General features: G+C 39.3%; 2 protein-coding genes across 6 annotated transcripts in view; both read left to right on the top strand.

Moving 5' to 3' along the window:
* Positions 1-26153, top strand: part of LOC148038142 (wall-associated receptor kinase 1-like) — a 52650-nt gene that overhangs the window by 8439 nt on the left and 18058 nt on the right. The gene's annotated exons all lie outside the window — the stretch shown is intronic.
* Positions 527-25122, top strand: LOC148038143 (uncharacterized). Its single transcript, XM_087669464.1, has 2 exons — positions 527-24192; positions 24311-25122. The coding sequence occupies exons 1-2, from the start codon at positions 24130-24132 to the stop codon at positions 24734-24736; spliced, it is 489 nt and encodes a 162-aa protein (XP_087525590.1). The 5' UTR covers positions 527-24129; the 3' UTR covers positions 24737-25122.

The raw sequence follows: 26153 nt of genomic DNA, 5'->3' as shown, positions 1-26153 counted from the left end.
TGCCCCATCTGCTCCTCCAGTCCCCACAGCGACTGTTGGACATGTGGCATCTGGACAGCCTCAGCGGCCATCCTTCTCTACTCCTGAAGGATTGGTTGATTGGTCTGCAGGTTTCGATCCCGTTGCACTTCATGCATCTATCTCACCTTTCTCCCCATCTCGTTAGGCGTTCCCTTGGCAGAGCCCAACTATTGGATGTACGCGATGGTGGCCACCTTCTTAGATTAGCATGTCTCTAGGTCCTTTCGGATACCCTAGGTCAGTCTAGCATTCATTTTTCGCACTCTTAAGAGTCGGGCCCATAGGATTTTTGTCTCTACATTTTAAGTCTTCTGCTGTATTTACTCACACACATATACACATTTGCATCTTTGCACTTGTTGCTTCAGTTAGCTTTTCATTTTAGTTTAGTTTTGTTTTTGGAGCATCTCACTACTGACCTCTGTGATTGCAGACTTTGATCTTCTTTGCAGGTTTTGTTTTCAGTGTAGGGCTAACATGCAGGTTCGCCCAATTCTACCTGGGCTAGAGACTTGGGATGTGCGCCGTTCCTTCATGGTTTCATCATCCTTGGAGTTTTGCTCTTCTACCAGCATGGAGGCTTTCCCTCCGGAGGCGGATCGTGCAACATCTCTCTTGATGCTATCATGGCGGTGACTTCTACCTAGCTCTTCCAGCTAGGATGCTTTCTTCTCCTCTTCATTCCTTATGGTTCTCGGCACCACACGAAGACAGACATCAGGCTCCTCTTCTTCGACATCTACATCCAGGTTGAGAGGGGGTTGCTACCCTTCTTGGTATTCTACAGGCTTCAGCACTTTGTCTTTGACATCGGCTTCTCCCCCCTGTTGTACCTTACCCTTTGCATTGCATGATTTCATAATCTTTGTACTAGGGCGCTTGGGCAAGTGAACAATTTTCCCATGAGGAACACTGTCCAAGTGGCACCTGCTGCATGAGCATTCTTTAGCATGTAGCATACTTTGCATCTCATTGTGCAAAGCACCACTTGCGTGGATCCTAAGCTGTTTCCACCGGCGGTTGTTGTTATCTCACCACCATCCTTCTTCATCACATGGATACCTCATTACCTACTTTTCCTCGTCATTGACACCCTGAGTGGATGGGTTAGCTTGTACTGTTTTGTAATGTGTTGGGTGTACCCTCCCTACTCCCGTCTTTTGGGTCACTATTCCTCAATCGGCCGCATCCCATAAAATTTACCACACTTTTTAAAAAAAAAAAACACACAAAAGTTCCATGTAGTTCCATCCGCCTTTGTAGGGCTTGGTAGGCCACTGGGCAGCCAACGTGCATCCTTTGTCCGATGCCCTATCCTCTCTGGGGTGACTACTTGGATTCCCTTGGTAAGATAACCATTGTCTCTGTAGTCTTGGTAGGCCACTGGGCAGCCGACGTGCACCCTTTGTCGTATGCCTTGGCTGCTTTAGGGTGGGATGCCTTGGGATACATCAACATCACAATGGCTGGCCTAACCTTTCGGCTCAGTTTTGGGCCTCTGAGAGAGTGTTGAGCTAAAATATGCATTACTTGCTGATTAGCCTCTTAAACTACCCCAAAACACACTAAAAATGCTCTTTTAGAGTAAAACCCTAAATCGGGGAGCGGTTCAAGAGAGTTTAGTGGAAACCCTAAAACGGGGATCGGTTCGAGAAAGTTGTGGAAACCCTAATTTTTGGGGCGCCCTTCCACATCTATAAATAGACAGGCTGCCCCCATTCAGGCATCATCCTTGTTTGCAGGTTGCACCAGCCCACACACCCTCTGCTGCTGTTGGCGCCTAGTTTCCAGCTTGCAGCCTGCCTCCATCTGCTGTCCAGCCATCATCGACTACAGCCACATCATCTTCAGCCTGTCCATTGCTGTAGGCGACAGCTCTCAGCTGCTAGCGACTGCTCCAAACTGTCCCAGACTGCTATTTAGCCTGTTGTCCATCATCTCTAGGGTCAGGCAGCCTGCATTTTCAGCATTGCAGGTCCTAACACTCTTAGACATTGTTTCAGCCTGCTGTTTATAGCAGACTGTACACAGCTTCTAGCCCCCGATCGGTGGTACACTGCTGCGTTTACTCGTTTCCAGCCTCGAGACTACTGCGTTTTGGTGACCAGCCGGCTACCATTCACTATTTGGTACTCCTACACTCCGATTGGTGGTCACAGACTTGGGATCCACCTTTGGTGGACGTCACACTCCGACATTGCTCTGCCCTTGAGTACACTGTACACTCTTACATTCATTTACAGCATTCATTCACTTAAGAGTTGTGTTCTCTCTCTCTCCCTTCTTTTGTTTTGAGTTTGAGTTTTTGTGTTTGAGTTTTGCGTTTAGGATTTGAGTTTTTGAGTTTTGCGTTTAGGGTTTGAGTTTTGCCCTATGTGTCTGTGTCTGTGTCTTTGTGTTTCTGTTGTGGTCGTACACTCTGTGTATCCTCAGTGCAAACCCTAGCAGTCTTCTTAACAGTATAAACCATGACCATAAGTGAGTCTATAATTATAAGTACACCTTAAATATCTTAATACATGAAGACAAGCAATCCAATGTTCTAGGTGCATTAAATTAAAATAATGAGTAAGCAAACTAACTGAGCATGCAAGATCTGGCCTAGTATGTATCGACCAAAGTAATCTGTCTACAACAGAGTGGTAGATGCGAGTTTCAAAGGTTGACTTGAGGTATCCTCATGTAAATGGATACTGGGATCTAGAGGTGTGACCACGGGCCGTATCTAATTGGTGCAATATTGTTCCACCAGCTATAGGGTATACTTTTGTTGTGGTAGATATTTCCCTCGGATCTCCATCCCCAAGAAATAAGACAACAGACCTAAGTCGGTCATCTCAAATGCAACACAAAGCTTGGCCTTGATTTTTGCTATGGTTGTTGAATCAGAGCTAGTGAGAAGTATATCATTAATATACATCATGATGTACATAGAGATTTGGATTAGAGGGGGTAGAATGGTATCCATGAATCCGTAAGAACTTGTCCATTTTGTGGTACCAAGACCTCAGCGCTTGCTTCAGCCCATAAATTGCTTTTCGCAAGTAAAATACTAGTCATTCCGGTCATCGGAAGAAAAGCAAGGAGGCTTCTTCACATAGATTTCCTCCTCCAAATAACCATTCTGAAAGGCATTTTTGACATCCATTTGATAGATTGGTTAATTGTGGTGAGTGGCAAGCGCTACTATAGACGAAATGATGTCAACCGAGTGGTAGGAGCAAAAGTTTCTTTGTAGCCAATGCCGTGCTTTTGCGTGAAACCTTGCACTACAAGGTGAGCCTTGTATTTATTTGAAGTACTGTTAGCCTTTAGCATGGTCCTAAAAATCCACTTCGTCTAGATGACTAGCTTGTGAGGAGGACGATCCACCAAGGTTCAAGTCCCATTTTGATTGATACTATCCAGTTTCTTTTCCATGGTCTTAGGCCACAAAGGGTCTTGGAGATCCTCTTGCCAACTATTTGGCTTGGAATGTGCAATGTAATCAGCTGTAAACAATGATGTATATGAAGCCTAAGAGGTGAGCTAAGTAGACCTTCTAGGACTCTTCAAAGTGGAATCTAGTGAAAGGATTCTTGAATCCCACTTGGTTTGTCGGTACTAGCGAGGTAATGGGTCTAGTGAAGGGGGCTTGGGAGCTGAAGTGTTTGCAGGAAGGTTAGGACTAGGTAGTAGACTTGGCTTAGAAGGCACGATCTCATGCAATGTAAGCAGAGGTGAGGACGTAGAGCTTGGTATAGAAGATTGTACTTTGTCCCTCTCATCAAAGATGACATTCCCCCTAATGATCATCTTGTTCGTCCGAGGATCAAAACGATAGGCTTTCGCTTCGAAAGAATAGCCCATAAAGTTAAAGAGATGAGCTTGAGGGGTGAGCTTTTCTATCTTGTCATTTGGGAAATGCATACAAGCATGACTACCAAAGACTCTGAAGTGAGAAACAATAGGCTGAGAGCTAAAAAATGCCTCGTACAGAGTCTTTTTAGGGACCGCCATAGTTGAGCATTGGTTAAGTATATATACTTCCTGAAGTATTAGCAGCCTCAACCCAAAGGTGCTCATGGAGCTTTCCTTAGCACGGATGATAGACTGTTGAGGAAAGAGTGTACGATGTTGCTTACCTCATTGACATTCTTTACAAACCTCTTGAGATAGTTTTAGATGTGGAAGGCTCTCAACCATTCCTTGATGTCATAGCTCATAAAGAGAGTGGTAGCCAAGATATCCTAAGCGAAAAAAAATTCCAAAGATGCTGAGAGTCCGTGGATTCTTGTGTGGTTGCTAAGGCTTGGAAGCGGCGGAACTCCGAATCATCGGCAGTCAACTCAATAAGAAAATGGATCATGTGGTTAAGGTTATTAGATTGTGCCTTGCCGCGAGCAATCATTAAACTAGTTTGAGAGTCTAGGACCTCTACCGTGGTCACTATGAAGAAAATTGCTCGCCCTAATTGCCAAAGTTGTTGAACGGACAAGTTCACCCCAAGATGGGGGACATAATAGACATCGTCTAGTGTCGAGTAGTAAAACTGATGCGACCCTAGGCGTGAATCTTGACCGAGGAGCTATTTCCTATGTGGACTCCCGGTTGTAGGGGCTCTAGAAATGAAAAATGTCCTCTATAGGAGTCAGGTGATGAGTGGCCTTATTGTCCACATACCAAATAGGTGCGAATGTGCTTGGCTGTGTTGAGTCGGCTTTTGCAGACACCTTGTTGGGAGGCAACTCGCAGATGTGAATAAGATTCGCATTCGATGTCTCTAAGGAGATGATGTGGTCTCTCGAGACCAGTCAGACAAATTCTCTAAAGTTGAGTAGTTTACTGACTATGATGATTGACTAGTGGCAGTGTAGGTTTGGCCTTGCCACTATCTGTGCTGGGGATTACCACCACTATGCTTTCCTTGCTAGGGTTTACCCGACTAGGGTGTAGGGGTTTGATTCTTGGATTTTGGTTATGTGTACCTTGCCTTAGATTGATACTCGTTGCATAATGGCCAGTCTTTTGACAATGTTAACAATTTTAATTCTTCTTAGGTATATTTTTCCATCCAGGTTTGAGAGTTGATTGTGTGGTTGTTTGGATTCACTAGTCTTGTTTTGATTTTGATTTTGATTTGAGTTTGAATTTCATTTGCCCTTGTGTTGTTGTCCTTTTTGAGAAGATGCAAAAGAGGTCCCTCTATTAAGGACATGTTATATGAAATTGATCGAACAACCATACGTAATGTAATATTTGATATTCAAACTCATAAAATGTGGGTATCTGAGGTTGTGAAATCACCTACCACACAAAATGGAAATATTTTCTTGGTAGCTTGTTAAGAAACACCTGATTGTCAGAGGACTTACGAGCCCTAGTGATTGAGAACTTAGCGAGGAGTGTTGATACTCAGCCAACTTTACTTTCGAGTCATCCTTGCGTGTGATTTAAACATTTTGGAGCTTATGATCCAAATTGATGCAACAAGTCCTATCTTGAGCCACATAGTGGTTAGTCAAGTGTGCCCAAAGCTCGGATGCTAAGCTAAAATGTTGAAGTTAAGAGTGAAACTCAAGCAATAAGCCCTATATAAGCTCGATAATAGTGGAGGCATTACAAGCCTTTCACGAGCGGACGACCTCGTTTGGAAAAGGTGGAAGATCAGGTTGGGGTTTCAACCCTTGCACTAGATCCCACAGGTTCTGACAGTCTAAGATATGCCTCATCAAGTTTGACCAAGTTGTATAGTTTGATCCATTGAAATGATTCTTGCCATTAAAAGTATGCTTGGTAAATGAGGAACTAGAACCATGAGGCGTTTGTGAAGATGGATAGGTGGGGTAGAGTGGAGGATAAGATGGTGGTGGTGGTGGTGGATAAGAAGTTGAAAGAGGTAATGGTGGATAGACAAAAATAGACTGTCAAAGTCCAATGAGAGCCGATTGATGCGGAGGTACTAAAACTTTTTGTGCCAAAAGTGATGTATGGTTTAACACTAGTAACTTTTAGTTTAATTCAAAAAATGATTGAAGACTCCAATATAGCTTATAAGTTTGTTTAATAATAGAAGCAATATTAGTTGCTTTCATTAAAATAAATTACCCGTTGCAAGATGGAAACAAATTAGCTATTATTTTCACCTGTCTTCTAGCCTTTAAATGTAAATGGGCATTGCTTAGATCTTATCACATGATCTAGTGTCTTTTTATTGGTTTTAAAAAAAATAGAAATTAATCTTTTTGTGTCTTATGTAAACCATAGTATTGCGATTAATTTACTAGGCAACGCATGCATAGTTACTGGGCAAAGAATCATCTTCACTAGCCAATACATTAACTATTTGTTCCTCCTCATGAGATTCAGACATTTGGAGCAAAGGGCTTATGGTACCATAGGTGGAGGCGGAGGCATTGGGACACAATAGCCATTTCCAAATGTTGGCTGGGACACAACATAATGACTAGATGGTCTACTAGGTAATGCCATAGAGGCAAACTATGGTACCAAACGATCCATAGTTGGGTATCTCTAGGATGCACTCCCAGAGGGATAATCCAAAAGTGTGTGTGGGAGGTCTAGTCTCCGTCACAGGTACACTAGTCGGAAATAGGTATATAGAGGTTCTACAGACTCTGCCTAAGTGTGTAGAACCTTGATGTAGTGTGTGGTAGTAAATGTGGTGTACTAAATGGAAGTGGAAAGGAAGGTATAGCAAAAGATGAGGGAGGAATGGGTGGGAGCCTAAATGGATTAGTGATAGATATTATTGTGGAAAACATGGGGTTGGTTTCTTTTGTCCATTAAATGCATTGGATGAAGATGCGCCTACTTCAAATTGACCACGAGAAACAAAATTGTTTGAAGGAAAAGAAACGGAACGAATACTTATAAGTTCTTCTTTTAACTTCTTGCCTAGTTTTGAGTTCATAAAGAAATACCTATCTTTCTTATGACTCAGAAACCAAAGGCTATTTTGAAGAGTCCCTTCTTGACGAGCATCCCTCGGTCTAATAGAAAATACAGAATTAGTTGGCATAGAATTTGACATGATAGGGTTCATACTTGGCATTGAAAAAAAGAAGTATTATGGAAGTGGAGTGTAATCCAAGCTAGATTCCACTTGTGGATGGCCAGTTTGTAGTGGAGATTTTGAGGGTCTTGCAAGACCATTAGTTCTGTGCATCGAATCTAAAGGAGATAACTCAAGCTTACCTTCAACCTCTTGCTGAGCCCTATGCATAAGGATGAGACCATTGTAACAAACCTTTTATATATTCATTGTTACCAAGACATATTGGCTCAATGATTCCAAATTAATTTGATGCTCATGTACTTTGAAAGGTGACTTGTATTATTTAAGTGTTTCAAAATATGATTAAATAGTAATCATTCTATTTAAGGGTGGCCAATGGCCAGAACACCCTATAATTATACTTGGATCGTCATTGACGAGATGCCCAAGAGAAATTAAAAATTTAGTCGGACGGTCAGATTGATCAGAAAGCTCAGATAACTAAGACTTTTACACTTAGATAGTTGCATTGACTAGAAGTCCATATAATGAGTGGTTTTAAAAAGTGAAACCAAATGCTCATAATCAAAGAAATAAACCATGAACCGGTGAATCTATATAATGAAGCTCTCCATAAGTTAAATTTAGCGACTCCTAAAATTTAGGAGGTTACTATTTTTGAAAGTTGCTTAAAATGAAATTTTGTTTGTGTTAAAGGCTCCAGAATTTTGCAAGGAACAATTTTGTCTTCAGCAGCTATCTCAAATTCTTAACCATTTGAGAGATTTTTAGAGTAGAAGGTTTGGAAGTTTCTTTCTTTAGAAATGTGACATGTGGCATCTAGAAGAGGACATATGTCATTTTGAAGAGACAAGTGTCTCTACACTAGTTATTTTCAATAAACACCTCATTTGTAGCCTTTACTTTCCACTTTTGAGCACCCAAGCTCCACATCTATATATTGGAGATCTCTTTTTTCATTTGGAATAAGCTTTCATACTGAAATTTTAGCCACATGCTTTATATTTTCTTATCTAGCTCTCATCCAAGAAGCACTTTCTACTTAGTTTGATCTAATCCAAGCACTAAAGAAAAAAATTAGCTTGTTGCTTGAGTTTGTAAAAATTAGGGTTTCAAAATCCTAATTTTCAGAATTGTAACAAATTAGCTCTTTTGTATATGGTTCAAACACTTTGCGCCTGTGGTTTTACATCAATAAATTCCTATAAAGAGGGAGGGACTAGTTTCCCTCTCAACGTGGTGTCGACTCCTCTCTCTCTCTCTCTCTCTCTATTTTCTAATTTTCATGGTGATAATTGATTGAGTTGGCTAAGTTTAAAGTATTGTCATTCTCACATTTTCCCGCGTGCTTATATCATGCTTAGGAGCAGAAATCTGATATGGTCTTTGGACTCCATGGTAGTGTGATGGTTCTTTGCCGCCCACTCCTAATCGTTTCTGTCCAAATTTTGTTGTGGAGATTGGAGTGGTGGTGTGAATGCGTTCAAGTCATTTGACCCTTCTATTATTCTTGCTTTTGCGGTGGATGATCTTTCCCATCCAAGGCCAAGGTTTCTTAGAGAGTACCTAGCTCTAATACCATGTGAAGAAATGCTCTAAGCACAAGAAATACAAAACACAATGAATAATGAAGTGAATGAGAACAAAAAGAGGGGTTACTTTTTTGGTATCATGTGGTTGAGTTGTCCCTCTTCTGTCGCCATTGAAGCCGAGGGAATAAAGTGTTCTGGTCCAAGTGGTGTAGTGTTTGGCTTCTTTGAAAATGAATGGCCCCAAGCCTAGACCCTACCATACTATCTTAGTTGTGGTTGAGGACCTTGTGAATGGGGCACACCTGCTTTGAATAGATCTCTAGAGCTGGATCTAGTATCACCCCCCTCAAGGCCTATATTGCTGTTAAAGTGTGAAGGAGTGTGGAATAGCTTGCTGGCTGTCCTCTATGGGTGGTGCTGCTGGACGTCTTAACAAGGACTTAATAGAAAGGGCCCAAGACATCTCTTGTTAGGGAACCCCATTATCTGAGAGAGTAGGAAAAAATCATCTCAGAAGAGGCAGTTGAAGCTTCCGTGAGCTCTCAAATAAGGCATCTGCAAAACTTAGTACATTTCTATCTTGGGCTCTAGATGTCATAGCTGACACGTATGATCTGCTGGGGTTTGTTGTTCCATATGTGGCTATGTCTGTTAGCGATGCTATCACAGATCTTAGGGTTAAGGTTTCTGCAGTATGACAGCACTGTGCTAGGGTTTACTGGTCTGTTGCTAGGTGACACATTTCTGCCTAGGGGGCACTTTTTAGACATGTCTGACCTGATTCATCATCGGACATGTTGCTGGACAACCTGCCTCTTTTCAAGGATTACTTTTGGCTATTATGGCCTGCTCCTCTTTTCCTTTAGTTATTCACTTGTGGAGATTGGGTGAGATATCTGGAGCACTGCTGCCGGTCACTCTAACATTGTACCCTTGGTATTGGATTTCATTCTCATCCTTTATGATGGATTTTGTTGCGTGTTCTGGATCATCTCTGAGTTCTTTGATCTCTGCTTTCATTGTTCATTGTTGATGCGTCTATGTTTAATGCTTTTGCCTCCATTGCACACTCTTGAGTCTCACATTGTATCAGATGTCTAGTTTATGCTAGATCTTGGTGCTGGTTGCCTGCATTTTGTTGTTGGAGGTGGTTTTAAAGCTGCATTTGAGGATTTTGGTGACAGCTGTTCATGTTTTGCTGCTCTTTGAGTCTGATCTTCTTGAGAGCAGATTGTTTTGAAGCTGTGGACTGCAACATGCACTCATCTCGTGCTTTGTACAGCCCTGTGTCACTAGGTGGTGATAGTTTTTGCAGTTGCTGTCCTTATTTACTTATATAAATATTTTATTTTTCTTTTCTTTAGTTGCTGTTGCTTTTTACCCCCAGAGTTCTCTTGGATTAAGCCGGGATCTTTGCATGGCTAGAAGAGGCAGCCATTGGGACAAATCAGACTGTCCATATTGAATGGGCACTGAAGAATAGAATGCCAATGGTTTGGGATTGTGTGCTTAGCCACTAGAGATGGTGCAGGACAATGAGCTTGGCCAACACAAAAGATGCACATGTAAGAATGCTCACGGAATAAAAGTCACCATAATTGAGCCACATTACACTTTTTGATGTGGTTGCAATGATAAAGTTACTTAGAACCACTTGAGGAATGCAGGGGTCACCATCCCTAAAATTTAGGGAGTTACTATTTTTGGACCCCAGAATCTGCTTGCGTCATTATCTTCGTTTTTGCATGAGGATTAATTCTTTGGTTTGTGCCGAGGTCAAATTTTGCACTGATCATGGAGAATTTTAGACCGGAAGGTTTAAATGGGAAAATTGTTATATGTATGCCATGTGGCACAAATTTCCGAGAGAGAGAGAGAGAGAGAGAGAGAGAGAGAGAGAGAGAGAGAGCATTTAAAAAAAAGTGTAATAGGCATAAGGGGGAGATCTGAGAATGAATTTTTGAGGAGCTAAGGGCAGATTGTTGCAAGAACATTAGCTATGGAGAGTACTTCTTCGACTCTGACTCATGTACGGAGGTAGAGCTTGCTCCCTCTGGTCAACTCTCTCTCTATTCTCAGAGGAAATGCTCTGCATGATGGGCTGATTCCATCAAAGGGTTTTTCAGCTCTGATTTTGTGCTGTTTGTGGGACTGTTTTACTGTTGGAATGATGTCAGGGTAAAAGGAATGCTGTTCTGGACAGTAAGAACAATGAATTCAGAGATCTGCAGACTGCAATTCTACACATGAAACATTGAGTTTTGATCACAGAAAATGCTTTCCTAAAAGGAATGTTATTCTGGACATGCTGGACAGTAAGAACAGTGAATTTAGAGATCTGGACAGTAAGAATAGTGAATTTAGAGATCTGCGAATTGCAATTTTGTACACGAATCATTGAATTTTGGTCATAGAAAATGCTTTTCTAAAAGGGATTCTATTCTAGACATGCTGGACAGTAAGAACAGTGAATTCAAGGATCTGTAGACTGTAATTCTGCACATGAATCATTGAGTTATGGTTACAGAAAATGCTTTCCTAAAAGAGATGTTGATTTGGTCATGCTGTACTGTCCTTATGCAGCTGAGATTTACTCATAAAAGATAAAAACCAATTGTTTACAGGTTATGTATTTTGGAACATTTCATTTTTGTAACTTTCCATCTTTTAATTGATAAAGAAATACCGAGAGGGGTGCCGGTCTTTGGGGCTAATCTGGTGTTGAGCGAGGGAGTGAGGTCTCTGTTTGTGTGTGTGTGTGAAAAGACCAGGTATTAATTGAAGGAACTACTGCTTTATGTGAGTCATAGACCAGTTTCATCCTGCCTTGCATTTGTTTGTGTGTGTGTGTGAAAAGACTAAGTATTAATTTAAGGAACTACCGCCATTGAAGGAACTGCCGCTTTATGTGAGTCATAGACCGGTTTCACCCTGTTTTGGATTTGTTAGTTGTGTGGGTTCCTTTCCCCCTGTTGTACTTATTCTTGGGCTGCTAGTTTTTGCTGCTGCTGTGGTAACCACAGGTATTTCCTCTTTTCTAACTGTTCTACTTGTGCTTTATCCTTCAAGGAGGGTTCTTTTGTGTTGCTTTGGTGTTTCTCCACCACTAAACTCTATTCATTGTTGCACCTGTTCCTTGGTACATGTGTGGTGGTGAGATCCTTGAATGGAGAACTTTTAGCTGTTGAAACTTAAACCTTGTGTTGTTTCTTGGGCTCTTGAACGCTCAATTGTAAAGAAATGCTAGAGTAAACAAGGAGTAATGCTGAAAGTAGAACAACACCGATGAACACAATCTGATGAATGCTCAATGAAGATGAGTATATAGGAACGTAAATGATACAATAGGGCTTTGGACCTTTGTGTCTCAAGGATCAGGGTAGAGGTATGCTGAGACTTGAAAGTTGTATCGAAGATGCTTGCAACATCTTTTGAGAGTATGTTATAGTTGTCACGGATGGCAAATGCAGTGGCAACAGTCCATTGGGATTGATAATGATGTGGCTAGTAGTGGAGCGAGTGAAATGCAATCCTCTTGATCAGTAGCATGTCGTGAATGACTCTAGGCAGCAAAACATAGTGTGCAGTCTGAAAAATGGAAGCCCGGCTGGTAGCAGATGGTGGTGATGTGGTGTTGTCAGCTGGCTCTCCTCTAGATGCAGCAAATACAGGTTGAGGTGATGAAAATGCAGCTGTAAGATTTATGGAGATGGCAACATTCTCTAGGTGATGGTGACAAGCTAGGGGCAATAAGATGATGTTGTCTAGATGCTAATGATGCCCTCTAGGGAGGGCAGCAAAACGCAGCAAGGCAGCAACTCCTAATGGGGCATGGGCAACAAAGGAGATGGATGAGCTTGTGGAAGTGAAGAGGGAGACCTCCAATATCTATATAGATGTGAGTCTTGGGTCCTCAAAAGTGGAAAGTCAAGGCTACAAAAGACAAGTGTATGTTGAAAATGACGAGTGTTAAGAAAAATGAACCTTCTACTCTAGAAATATATCAAATGGTTGCGAACATGAAGTAGCTACTCAAGTCAAAATTATTCATTGCAAAAATTCTGGAGCCTTCGGGTAGCTTCCAAAACTAGTAACCTCCTAAATTTTAGAAATGCCAAATTTGGATACTAGAGAGCTTCATTGTATAGGTTCACTGATTCATAGCTTATTTCTTTGATCATGAGCATTTGCTTTCGCCTTTTGAAACCAATCATTATGTAGGATTTTGGTCAATTTGACCACCCAAGTGTAAAAAGTCTTAGTCATTTGGGCTTTTTGGTCAATTTAACCACTTGACGAAACTTTTAGTTGTTCTTGGGCACCTCATCCATGACAATCTAATTGCAATTACAAGGCGTTTTGGCCATTGGCCACCCTTGAATGAAAAGATGAGTATTTAACTGCATTTTTAAGTACTCAAAAGAAAAAACAAATTATGTTTCAAACTCTATGAGCATCAAATTTATATGACATATTGAGTCAATATATCTAGAGAATAGTTGATGTATAAAAATTTGGTTACATTCCATTCCTTTTGAGAGTTGTCTTGTCCTCAAGATACTGTTTAAAGTACTTCTAGTCTTACAACTTCTTCATAAGTTGCAAGTTCCTAATCATTTGAAAAACTATTTGTTCTAGTTGAAGTATCTCTTCTTGTTCATCTACTTTAGGATCCAGGTGGATCATCTACTATAGGTTTCAATGGTAGAGATCCTTCATAAGGCTTTGAAAGATGAATATAAACAACATTGTGAATTTTTCAATGCTCTAGAAGTTGTGACCAATAACAAAGATCATTAATATTTTCATGAATTTGAAATGGCCCATAATTTCTTCTTTGCCAACTTAGTGTCTTTTGATAAAGGCTTATTAGAGTTTCTTCAATGAGCTTTGTCATTCAGCCACATTCAATCTCCTTTTTGAAAAACAAAGTGTATTCTATACTTATTCGCTTCTTTCTTTTGTTTTTCTTAAGATCTTTGAATTGCTCATTTGACTGGGGTAAAATTTGTATCCAATCATCCATAAACTTGTAGGTATGATATGTCTTTTTCTTTGTTTTGACAATAGGTAGTAAGAGTGGCTTAGCATAGATGATCTCAAAGGATGCTTTTCTTGTAGAAGTATGAACTATGTAGTTGTAGACTCTACCAAAGTTATACACTTTTCCCATTGTTGATTGGTTTCATGGCAATAACACTTCAATATATTCAATATCGTGAAATTGACTATTGTACCTTGACCATCTGGTTGAGGATCATAAGAGGAAGAAAAATAAGTTTTGTATCCAAATTTTTAAGAAGAGCTCACCAAAAGAGGTTATTGGTTCGTGGATCTCTATTGCCCACGATGAATTGTGGTAATCCATGATACTTGAAGATTGTTGAATAAATAATTTAGTCATTTATCGAGACCTAATATTTTTTTTGACTGGAATGAAATGAGCTTGTATACTAAACTTGTTAATAGTAGTCTATATGCCATTGTTGCTACTTATTGATTTTGATAAGCCAAAGATAAAATCTATCGCAATGCCTTTTCAAGGTTGGCTCAGAATTAATAATGACAATCAAGCTTTATCTTTTGACACACAAACATTATTGAATAATTGTTCAATATTTCTTCAAAAGCTTAGCTTGAGGAAATATATTTTAAGCACCTTGGTTGTGGCCAAAATATTGTGATGAGCCATGTAAGGAGCAACATGACATTCTTTAATTTCTTTAGGCCAAAAAACCTCGGTGACTCATAAATAGAGAAATACATACTTGATAACATAATAGTTTATCTTTTTATCAAGTCATAAACTCTCCCAAATGACTTTAAAATCTTTGTCAGAAGTATACATGTTTATCATATTAGTAAAATTTGTATGATTAATCATGGACATTACATGAATTTGAGGTCTTTCTTGATAGGGCATGAAATATCTTGTTTTACTTTCCAAGAATATGTAATATCTGAAAGTTGAATTGAGCGAAAGAGTTAGCCTATCAAATATGATTTTTAGAAAGTTGAATTAAGATATTCTTGATAAGGCATCAAATATCTTGTTTTACTTTCTATCATCTAAGAATATACAATATGTGAAAGTTGAATTGAGCTAAATAGTTAGCCTATCAAATATGCTTTTTAGAAAGCTTTGCTTGATTGAGAAAACGTCTCAAACTATCATGGTTAGTTTTAATGAAAAATTCTCCACTTAAGAATAGTATCAAATCTTTAAAAGCCTGAATTATGCCATCAACTCCTTTTCATATGTAGTAGTATTCTTATATGTATTTTGCAACCTTTTACTTGTATATGCAATTGCATGCTCTTCTTGGTTTAAGACTACACCAATGCAATCTCTTGAAGCGTCACATTCCATAAAGAAAAATTTTGATACATTTGTTATTATCAAATCACGTTCTTTGTTGATATAGAATTCCAAAGCTTTAAAAGCTTCCTTCTCCAATTTGGTCCAAGAACTTGAATGTTAGGGCCAATATACTTCTTGAGTTGAGGGACATGAAAAACATTGTGAATGTGTGTGGCTGAAGGCAAATCAAGTTTGTAAGTAAGATCTCTAACTTTCTTTGTAATTTGAAATGGATCAAAATAGCAATGAGCAAGCTTATTATGTCCTCCCTTAAGAGATACATAACGAGATTTGGATACATTCAAGAAAACCCATTCTTCTTCTTTGAAATCCACGTCTTTTTTTATCATCTGCATAAGATTTTATAGTCTCTTGTGCCTTTCGAATGTTTTCCTTGCATTGTTTCGTTCTAACTCTTCTCAAGTAAGGGGATTCACTTCACTGTGAAACAATGCTGAAGGTACTTGGACCTTGTATCCATACAATACCTCAAATGTTGATATACGTGTACTCATACAATATGTATTATTGTAACAAAAAAGTAAGATGAATCCACTAATCCCATGTATTTTGTGTGCTATAGCAAAAATGTCTCAAATAGGCTTCTAGCCATTTATTGACCCTTTCAGTTTGTCCATCTGTTTATGGATGATAGACAATACTTAGAGTTAATTTGGTTCCCATGGAAGTGAAGGGACTTTTTAAAAAATTCCCTATGAACTTTGTATCCCTATTAGAAATAATCTTCATAGGTAACCCATGAAGTTTGAAAATTTCTTCCATAAATTGATTTGTTACTTGTTTGGTTGAATATTGGACTTTGGTAGATATGAAATGGGCTGATTTGGTAAGATGATCAACCCACAACAAAAATACTATTTCAACCTTGCTTAGTGGTAGGTAATCTTGGAATAAAACCCATGCTTATGTTAGTCCATTTACTATGTGGAATAGGTAATGGCTCAAGTAAACCATTAGGCAACAAATTTGAATTTGTATTCTGTTGACATGGTAAGTATTGCATAACATAATCTTTGACATCTTTCTAACATAATCTTTGACATCTTTCTAAAGTTCTTTCCAATAAAAGCATTTATGAATCTTATCAAAGGTTTTGAATAATCCAGTATGTCGTGCCAAAGGAAAATAATGCATCTCTTGTAAGATGCATTGTTTAAATGATGTTTGAGGAGTCAAATACATTTTTTCTTTGAATCAAAGAAGTCCATTTTGCCACTTGAAATTAGGAAATTCAGATTCATTGCCTTGCTGTAATTTTTTCATTATATTGCCAGTGTGCTCATCCAACAAATATTCCTCTTGAATATCTTGGATCCAATCTTTATGAAGGATAGAAATAGTAGAAATGGAACATGCCCACATCCTAGATAATGTATTTGCCACTATATTGTTCTTGCTTGCCATATAGGAAATCCCAAAGTTGTAGCCTTGTAGAGTAGCTAACCACCATCTTTGCTTAGGAGAAAGATTAGGCTATGCAATAAAATATTTCAATATATGGTGATCACTCTTGACTTTGAAATGGCTACCATACCATCTTTGCTTAGGAGAAAGATTAGGCTATGCAATAAAATATTTCAATATATGGTGATCACTCTTGACTTTGAAATGGCTACCATAAATGTATTGGTGCCATTTTTTTATGGAATGAAGTATAGCTAACATTTACTACTCATAGACGTGGAGTTCCCTTTCTTTATCATCTAGCTTTTTACTTTCATAAGCAATAACGCCATGATCTTGGTATAAAACAGTTCCAATATCGTGACCACTAGCATTGGCATATATTGTAAACTCCTTGGAAAAAAATAATCTGTTCACACTACATAGGTGCTGAAATAAGAAGACTCTTTAGCTCATTGAAGCTCTTTGTGGTTGTAGTATCCAAAAGAAAGCTTCTTTCTTTTATCTATTAGTGAGAGGAGTTGCTACATGAGGATACTTTTTGATGAATCTCCTATAGAAAGAGAACAGTCCTATAAATCCTCGTAATGAAGTAGAATTTTGTGATATGGGCCAATCCTTGATGCATTATACCTTCTTTGGATTCACCATGATCCCTTTTTCACCCATAATGTGACCCGAATATTCTACCTCATTGGCCACAAAAGTACACTTGCTTTCCTATGCAAAAGCTTATGTCTTTTCAATGCGGAGAACTTCACGGATATGTTGTAAATGATCATCCCTATTCTTACTGTATATAAGGATATCATTGAATAATACCAAGATAAATTTACATAGGAATGGTTGTAAGACCTCATCCATGAGAGCTTGAAAAGTAGTAGGTGTATTGGAAAGCCCAAATGGCATAACCAAGAAATGATAGAGACCTCTTTCTATCCTAAAAGCCGTCTTGTACTCATCACCTTCCTTTATCTTAATTTGGTGGTATCTTGATCTTAAATCAAGCTTGGTAAACACCTTTGCATCCTTGACTTCATTCAACAAATTATCAATGCGGGGGATTGGATACCTATTCTTTATGGTGCTCTTGTTAAGATCTTCATATTCAATGCATATCTTGTAGGAGCCATCTTTCTTCTTGACAATTAATATAGAAGAAGCAAAAGGTGATTGACTAGGTTGAATGAACGTAATTTCTAGCAAGTCCTTAACCTGTTTCTTCACTTTTTCTATTTCATACTTTGATAACTTGTAAGGTGGTTTGTTGATAGGTTTAGTATCAGGTGCGAAGTCGAAGTCAATAGGATGGTCCACTTCTCTCTTAGGAGACAATGATGTAGGAGGCCAAAGTATATCCTTAAACTCTTCCAAAAGTTTACATAGACATAGATTATACTCCTTGGATGAAGAAGATTATTGATCCGTCTTTGAAAGAAGAAGTGTGAAAATACAAGAGATAGCATTGATTTCCTTCTTTTGTCTTTTTGTCAATTATTTTTACTTGTTTTTTTTCTATGCTATTAAGTGTTACTTGCTACCCATTTCAAGTAAACTCCATAAACGTATGATTGAGATTCAAGGAAAATTTACCAAGCTTTTTGAGCGAATCACAGCTAGTAATGATGTCAATGAGACCCATATCTAAGACAATCAAGTCCATCATAATGGTGCAATACTAAGATAACTTAATGGGAGCTTGTAGGCATATCTCCTTAACTCTTGAGCTCCATTTGCAACATGTACATTTAGTGGAAAGTCCATTTCTTGAGGCACTAACTTGAGCTCATACAATGATTTGGCATTGACAAAGCTATTCGTGTTGCCCGTATCTATGAGAATATGAGCAACCTTAGAATTGATAGTGCGTTTGAGCTGAAGTGTTTTATCTTCTTTGCAACCCATTTAAGCATCTTGGGATATGGAACATAAAATGGGTGGACAAGTAAAAGTCGAAGAATCATCCATTTCTAATCCACGTGGATCAACTAAACCAACTGGATCAAAGGGAAACTTGTTAACGAGTTTTAAATCCTCATGTGTGTATTGATCATCATGATCATGCATCTCATCATAAGTAGGATCTGCCTCCGCTTGTAATAGTCTTTCCTCATGTAGCTCATTTTCATTAGTCTTCTATGATCACTATGTTAAAGTTGGCATTGTTGGCCTTGCATTTCTATTTACGATCATGTGACCATTTCTCACCACACTTGAAACATAAATCTTTTAGCTTATCATTACAAAAGGGCTTGCTACTGATGTTATTAAGTGATTGTTTAGTTCGATTTTCAGCTCTCTTGAAATCCCCTTTTGGTTTAGCATTATATCTAAAGTTGTTGCCTTGTTTAAAAGTATATGCTGTAGGATAAGTGAAAATGTTGTTGAAAGTATTTGGAGCTCTGTTCTCTCATCTATAACCCTCTCTTTGTTAGCTGAATTGTTGTCCAATTTTCATTGGTTGATTTGAATGATAAGTGACTCCTGTTTTGGGCTAAAAAGAGTTCAAAGCTCTTGTATATTTTGACTATAGTGTTCATTATATTGTATGGCTGCATACACATTTGTAGGCTTTGCTGCTCCAGCCTTTGTTGAAAGGTTTGGATCAATATGAAAAATGCACTTGTTCAATTTTGCTGAATCATATATACCCTCAACATACTTGGAAATGTTTAAAAACTGGCTAGAATACTCTCTAATTGTAGAGTGTCTTGGCCTAAGATCTTACCATATTCTTTTTAATGTTTACTTTTTCATTGGAGATACGAAAACTTAAGTCATGGGTAATTTAAAATCTTCCTAAGTCTGAAAATTTTGCTCAATTTTGCTCATGTATCTCCATCATGTGTATGCATAATCCTTTAGGTGTAGGGTTGTATAACATATCTTTACTTCATCATTGCGTGGGTAGAGGGTAAAGTACATTTCTAGCTTTTTGATCCATTCTTCTAATTCTGTTGGTGAGGGGTTATCTCCTTTGAACTGAGGTATGCTAATCTTCTCCTTGTATTCCTTGTCATAGTGATAATGCTATCCATTGTTATTGGGTAGACCAATTGACTGTTGTCTACGAGAGAAATTACTAATGTTTGCTGTCTATGTTTATTGTTAAAGGGATGCTGTCCATTTTTCTTGCTACCAAAAGAATAATGACCAAGTGAATTAGTCTCCTGTGGCTGATGATTTTGGTTGGGATGAACATGGGACATCATGTCATCAAGGTCTTCATCATGTTGAAATTTGCCATATCTTCTTGGTTCCTCATGAATAGGCTGATCTTGTCCATTCCTTGCATTAGGTACTTGAGTATTTTGTGTCTAAAACTGTTTATAGAAGGAATCACATCCATGAATGTCATCATCTCTATGAGCCTATTGAAAATTCTTTTGCTGTCCATGATTCTTTGAAGAGTTAAAATTGGGTCTTCCTCTATTCCATGAATGTCATCATATCTATGATGCTATTGAAAATTCTTTTGTTGTCCATGATTATTTGAAGAGTTAAAATTGGGTCTTCCTTGCATTAGGTGCTTGAGTATTTTGTGTTTAAAAGTGTTCGTAGAAGGAATCACATCCATGAATGTCATAATCTCTATGAGGCTATTGAAAATTCTTTTGCTGTCCATGATTCTTTGAAGAGTTAAAATTGGGTCTTCCTCTCTTCCATGAATTGGAAGGGGGTTGAACTGTTTCTTTGACTCTTGAAGGACCACCATACTCATAAGTTGAGTATACAAACTGATTAGTTGCTTTAGACTTCACATTATCATTTGGAAGTGGTACAGAATGGCAATCATTTGATCACACGTTGTATCCAATATATGATTGTGCTGTTCAAACTTCTCACAATGAGTGATCTTTTGACCAAACTTGTCACCTATCGTATGATTTAATTGAATGATATCTTTATTCATGTTATCAATCCTTTGTGAGAGTTGTCAGTATTCATTTGAATCATAAGGTACATTTGCTTCAGCCATATGTTCCACACATCATGCTGATCTCTTGGTCAATGTGACTTATCATTTGTGTTGCTATTGCCCATAACATTTTGCCCTTGGTTTGTTGCTCTCATGGATGGGTTAATCTTTGCATGGTAATCAGCCAAGTCCTCATTCATATTCTTAAGTACTTGCTTCTTTTTCTTGTTTCTAGCCATTGGAATAGGTGTAGTATAGGAGGACTACTTGTTAGTAAATGTGTGATATCTTGAGTTGTACTCTTCCAATTCTTTTTATTATTGGCTCCAAATGAAGCTTGTAATGTGGGGGTAAGGTAGATTTGCTGAAATACAAAGTTGGAGTTAGGTAGGGAGTAGATTCGGGTCAAAACAATAGATCTTGTCTAGTTGTCTAAGAGGTGTCTACAATGACAACCTGTTAGTAAAATAGCCATATCTTTTGATTCACAACTCTGTTTGCTAAACTTTTGGGCTAGGATTGAAGCTAATTTGTCCTCTTCGAATGGAAAAATGAGACAATAACTTGTATACATATTTCTACTGATGGGACAACACTACATATGGCTTGACCCTAGTATAGTCCCAGTGTATAGTTATTCTTAGCATGGTTTCATAAGCCACCCACTTATTTTTAATATTATCTTTACCTTACTGATGAGATGACATTAGACATGAATGTACTTTGGATTTTGTCTCATAAGCCACATTGGCCTTACATAGACGTTAATAGATCTTTCTTTCTTTGTTTCTTTCTCTCTCTTTCTCTCTCTCCCTCCCCTAATTCATGGTGATAAATGATTGAGTTGGTTAAGTTTAAAGTGTTGTCATTTTCACGTTCTTCCTTGCGCTTACATTGATATTAGAGCAAGGAACTCTCCTTTGTAAGAACTTTTCTAGGTGATGATCTTTGGGCCCAACTTTCTCATCGTGTCAAGAGGCGAAGAGGAGAAGTTATGTGAATAACCAGAAGGCTCCCGACACTCTGTATATGTATGCTTCTCTGATTATGAGAAGACGCAATGATATAAGGAGCTAGAAGCTGATCCAGAAATTCAAGCTTTGATGGAGAGAAAGGCTAAAGCATGGGCTGAAGTGCAGGTCTTTGAAGATTTTCTTATCGAGAAGGCTCTTTAGATAGATGATATTATGGCTACAAAGGTGTATCTCAGCATGAAAGGTATCAATGTTATTGATGCAACTAAGTCTACAAAGGGTAACATATCACCTATCATTCGAGGATCCACCCAAGCTGTGACTTCAAATTTTTCATCATACACAAGCTGTCTTTTCTTGTCCCAAGAATCCCTCCATGGAGAAGGGCATGGAGAAAGTCAAAGAACTGGCTATTTCCATGGTAGCTGAATCTCCAAAGATACTTTTAGCAAAGGAAAACGATACTAAAAGAGACTTCAAGCCTAGAGAGAAGAGCGTCAAGTTTGACATTTTCTATGGTAAGAGAGATTCTTAGAAAGCGGTATCTTTTACTAGATAGTTTGATGTTGCTTTTGGTGGTGAAGATAATACAAAAAAATAAAAAATTAGAATGGTTAAAATGCATCTAAAAGATGCCACTTTGAATTGGTGGCTCAAAGTTGTTCAAGAGGGAAAGGAACCCAAATCTTGAAAAGAGTTTAAGGATATGTTTAACAAATTTTTTTTGTCTTTATTCTCTGAAGCCGATGTGCAGTAAGAATGGGATGAGCTGAAGCAAAGCCATGGAGACAATGTTGAAACATATATCAACAGGTTTGGAGCTGTTTCTCTTAAATGTACTTCTTTGGAAGCATCCCAAGATGCTGCCTTAGAAGTTGAAGGATTGTATATGCTAGGGATGCTTGGTAAAGCCTCAAAAGAAGAAGCACAAAGGAAGAAGACCAAGATGCTTGACCAAGAGAAGTCAGATAAATAAGAAGCAAAGTATAAGGATGGAGGTAGACTACCTTTGCCATAAAAAAGAAGCTAATATATGAGCAGTTAGTAGAATATACAAGAGAAGGACAATGTTTCTCTTGTGGAAAAAAAGGACACATGATTGGTCAATGTTCTAATAAAGCAAAGAAGGAAAACGGACCCCAAAAGACATCTCAAGTAAATGTTGTATGTGAGGAATTCTTGCAATAAGATGAAACTCCATCAGAGAAAAGGAAGCTTTTTATGGCTTTGGGTAAGATTGCTAATCAATCTGTTCTCACTCATTTTAATACAGAGGCTACATATCATTATATCCATCCTTGGATTGTTGAAGCTCTAAATCTACCCATAGTTGCCTCCGTACGTGGTATGGAACAGTCTGTATGGTACGGTACCGTACGGTACGAATTCGTACATTAAAACATGCTTGTTTAGGCCACTTGGTCTGCGCGTCCTCATTCCACGTTTCTTGCGCCCTCGCATCCCGCGTTTCCCGCGTTTCATGCACTGTTGCGCTTTTTGGGGGAGGGGTGGGAAGCCTTGGATATCTCACCCCACCCCCTTTTTCAAATTCCAGCCATGCAAAAGGTGCTCCTCTTTGGATTCCTTCTAGCTGCAGCCCTCTCTTTGGATTCCTTCTCTCTTTGATTGTTTGAACTTTGAACTTTGACCCTTCTCTCATCTACAAAAGGTGCTCCTCTCCTCCAAGGCTCCATGCTTCCACACCAATTCAACAAGTACTTACAAGTTACTATTCTCATCTTCCTCTCTTGGATCTTGATTCTTGAATGGACTTGTGATTTGTCATTCTCGAATCTCACCTTCCATCCCCTCTTTCTCGCACCCTATCGAAGCATTTGCCATTCTCAAATCTCGTCTCCCATCCCCTCTATTCCGCACCCTATCAAAGCATTTGCCATTCTCATCTCCCATTCCCTCTCGCTCACTCTTGCTCTTTCAACTTTACCCCAACTCTCGGATCTCTCGAGTCTCCCTCCCTTTCAACTTTCAAGACTCAAGTTTTAAGAGTTGAGACTCAAGCATCTCTCTCTCTCTCGGGCCTCTTTATTCGTCATCGGTACCATGACTCGTGCGATCAATTTGCTTGCGATCCATGTCGAGAGGGACACAAAGAAGTCCAACTCCCACCATTGGACATGCATGTATTGTGGAAAGCGCTATACAAGTGGTGTAACTCGGCTTCTCCAACATCTTTCCAAGACGGGGAGGCAAGTTGCTCCATGCAAGGAGATCCCTCAAAACATTGCGGAGGAGATTCTCGCCAAGATGAGAGGGGGATCCACAAGAGGAGGAAGTGGCTTATCAGCACCAACTCCTATGCCTACTAATGAGGAAGCATCCAATGTGGGCGTATTTTCAACCGATGTGGGAGAGGCCTCTACCATTGGTGGTGGGGGCTTCACCTCCCTATCTGGCTTCAGTAAAAGACAAAGAGTGGAGGCTCATACGGTGGATCGGTTGTCTTTCTTAGAGAAAGGCAACATCTTGCGGACATTGAAATTGCATGCATGGTGATTGAGTGCAATCTTACATTCAATGTCCTAAAGCAAGAGCAATGGAAAAAGATGGTAAAAGCCATTGCCAATGTGGGTCCATGTGAAGGATGGACCGGTATCACATACAATGACATGAGGACGAGAAAGATTGATGAAGAGAAGGGAGGATGGACCAGTGTCACATACGATGACATGAGGACGAGAAAGATTGATGAAGAGAAGGAGAGGATTGATAGAGTTCTTGATCCTTCTCGGGCCGCATGGATAAAATATGGTTGCTCCATTTTCACCAACGGATAGAGTGATCGTAAGAAACGCGGCATCGTCAACATACTCATCTCATGTCCACTCGGCACTTACTTTTTGCGGGCCGTAGATACCAGCATGAGGGGGAGAAAAACAACGGGCGTATTCATCTACCACCACATTCGACAAGCTATCATTGAGGTATACATTGCAATTTGCGTTTTAAATTTGTTTCACTTTCTTTCATTATGATAATATTATGATTCATAATTGAAATTTGATTTATACATAACTTGTAATTTGTAAATTGTGATTGTAGGTGGGCCCCTCAAATGTGGTACAAGTTATTACCGACAATGCATCGAATTGTTGGTGCATGGGCCGTTTGCTTGAGGCCGAGTTTCCTATGACTCCATGTGCAAGTCATTGTTTGGACTTGCTCATGGAGGACATTGGGAAGCTTAAGTGGGTGAAGAGGGTGGTTCGCAAAGCTACATCAATTGTCACATTCTTCACGGTAAAGGTAAAGGTGCTTGTGATGTATCGTGAGCATAGCACATTGAAGTTGAAGATGCTCTCCTCAACTCGCTTTGCTTACATGTGGTTATTGCTGGAGCGTCTTTATGAGGTGCGGTCCACCTTGCAGCAGACGGTGGTGTCTACTCTATGGAATGAGTGGGATGAGCATGAGATAGAGGAGGCTAAAGCCACGCAATGCTTGTGCCTTAATGAGCAGTTTTGGTAAAAAGTCCGTGTTGTTGTCATTGTCTTGACTCCCTTTTATAGGGTGTTACGTATGAGTGATTGCGAGGGGTCCACCATGGGCCTTCTCGTTCACTTTTTCAGAGCGGCATTGGTGGAGGCATGTGCTTATACAGTGATCATAGAGACACAATGTGCACATGTTTTAGAGATAGCAGAGAGGAGATGGGCATGGATGCATAAACCCATCCATGGTTTTGCTGCATTGGTACATCCGGTCTATAAGTCACCGGTGGTCATGGATGATAGAGAGTTCGTTTAGACCAGCTTGCTTATTTGACTCGTGTGGTCCTTATTGATGACCACAATGCAGTGCTAGAGGAGCTAGGATGCTATGCAGATGAGAGAGGGCATGTGGCTTTTGCTTCTTCCACTTGTTGGAGGAGAGAGTCACTTGTGAAGCCTTTATTTTGGTGGCAAAACTTTGGATACACACTGGAGACCCTTCAGCCCTTAGCCATGAGGGTCCTTATCCAGGATTGCTCTTCCGATGCATGTGAGAGAAACTGGAGTGCCTATTCTCTCATTCACACAAAGATTCGCAATTGGCTTAGCATACGATAGTTAGAGCGGCTAGTATATTGCCGCACTAACTTACGCATGATGAGAGCTATGATGAGCATGGGTATTTCGAAGCAGGTAAAGTTTAAATACTTAACCATAACATTTAAAGTTTGTTGTTTAACTTTTAAACTTTAAACTTTGAAGTTTAAACTTTATACTTTACAATTTAGCTTTAGTATTTACAATGATCAATCTTTCGTGCATCACTGTATTGTGTAGGTGAATATTGATACATTCAAGTTGACGGGCGACACTCTTTCGAGTATACATAAGGAGGTGGACAAGGAGGAGATGATTTTTGCAGAGCTCTATAGAGAGCTTATAGCAGTAGATACTCGTGACACTCGCATTCAACGTGCTCGTAGGCGAGGAGTTCGAGTAGGTGGTCATTCGATGCCCTCCATCATTGAGGAGGGGTGGTTCGAGTGACTTGCAGACATATATAAGGCGGGGCTCTAGTAGCTCACATCCTGTGCCTCATAATGACATCCCTCCCTTACCTACACAGCCACTACCTAAGGAGCCATCATTTGATGATGATGGTAACCTCATCAGTGAGGATAAGTATGAGTGTGTCTCACCATCGGATGCCGAGGAGTCATCTTTAGACTCTCTTGATGAGCACTCAGATGGTTTTGATGATGATGATGATAATGATGATGATGATAGTGATGCCTTATCATAGATTCATCATTCATATGATATAGGTCTTTTTTTTTTTGTATTAGATATACTAGACTATAGTTGTATCGCATGCTTTGCATAGCCCATGCGACCGCGATGGTCACCCTCATGTATTCATCTTATTATGTAATGAAATGGCTATTTTCACTTTA

Source organism: Lygodium microphyllum, chromosome 3, assembly GCF_053477565.2.
Source record: "Lygodium microphyllum isolate KBCC chromosome 3, Lygodium_microphyllum_v1.1.10, whole genome shotgun sequence".
NCBI classification, from domain to species: Eukaryota; Viridiplantae; Streptophyta; class Polypodiopsida; order Schizaeales; family Lygodiaceae; genus Lygodium; species Lygodium microphyllum.
This window is presented reverse-complemented; position numbering and strand designations above follow the sequence as displayed.

Coding starts and splice junctions, on each gene's coding strand:
- LOC148038143 (XM_087669464.1), top strand. CDS start 24,130: ATGAGGGGGAGAAAAACAACGGGCGTATTCATCTACCACCACATTCGA. Junction 24,193..24,310: donor TTCGACAAGCTATCATTGAG/GTATACATTGCA, acceptor TTGTGATTGTAG/GTGGGCCCCTCAAATGTGGT.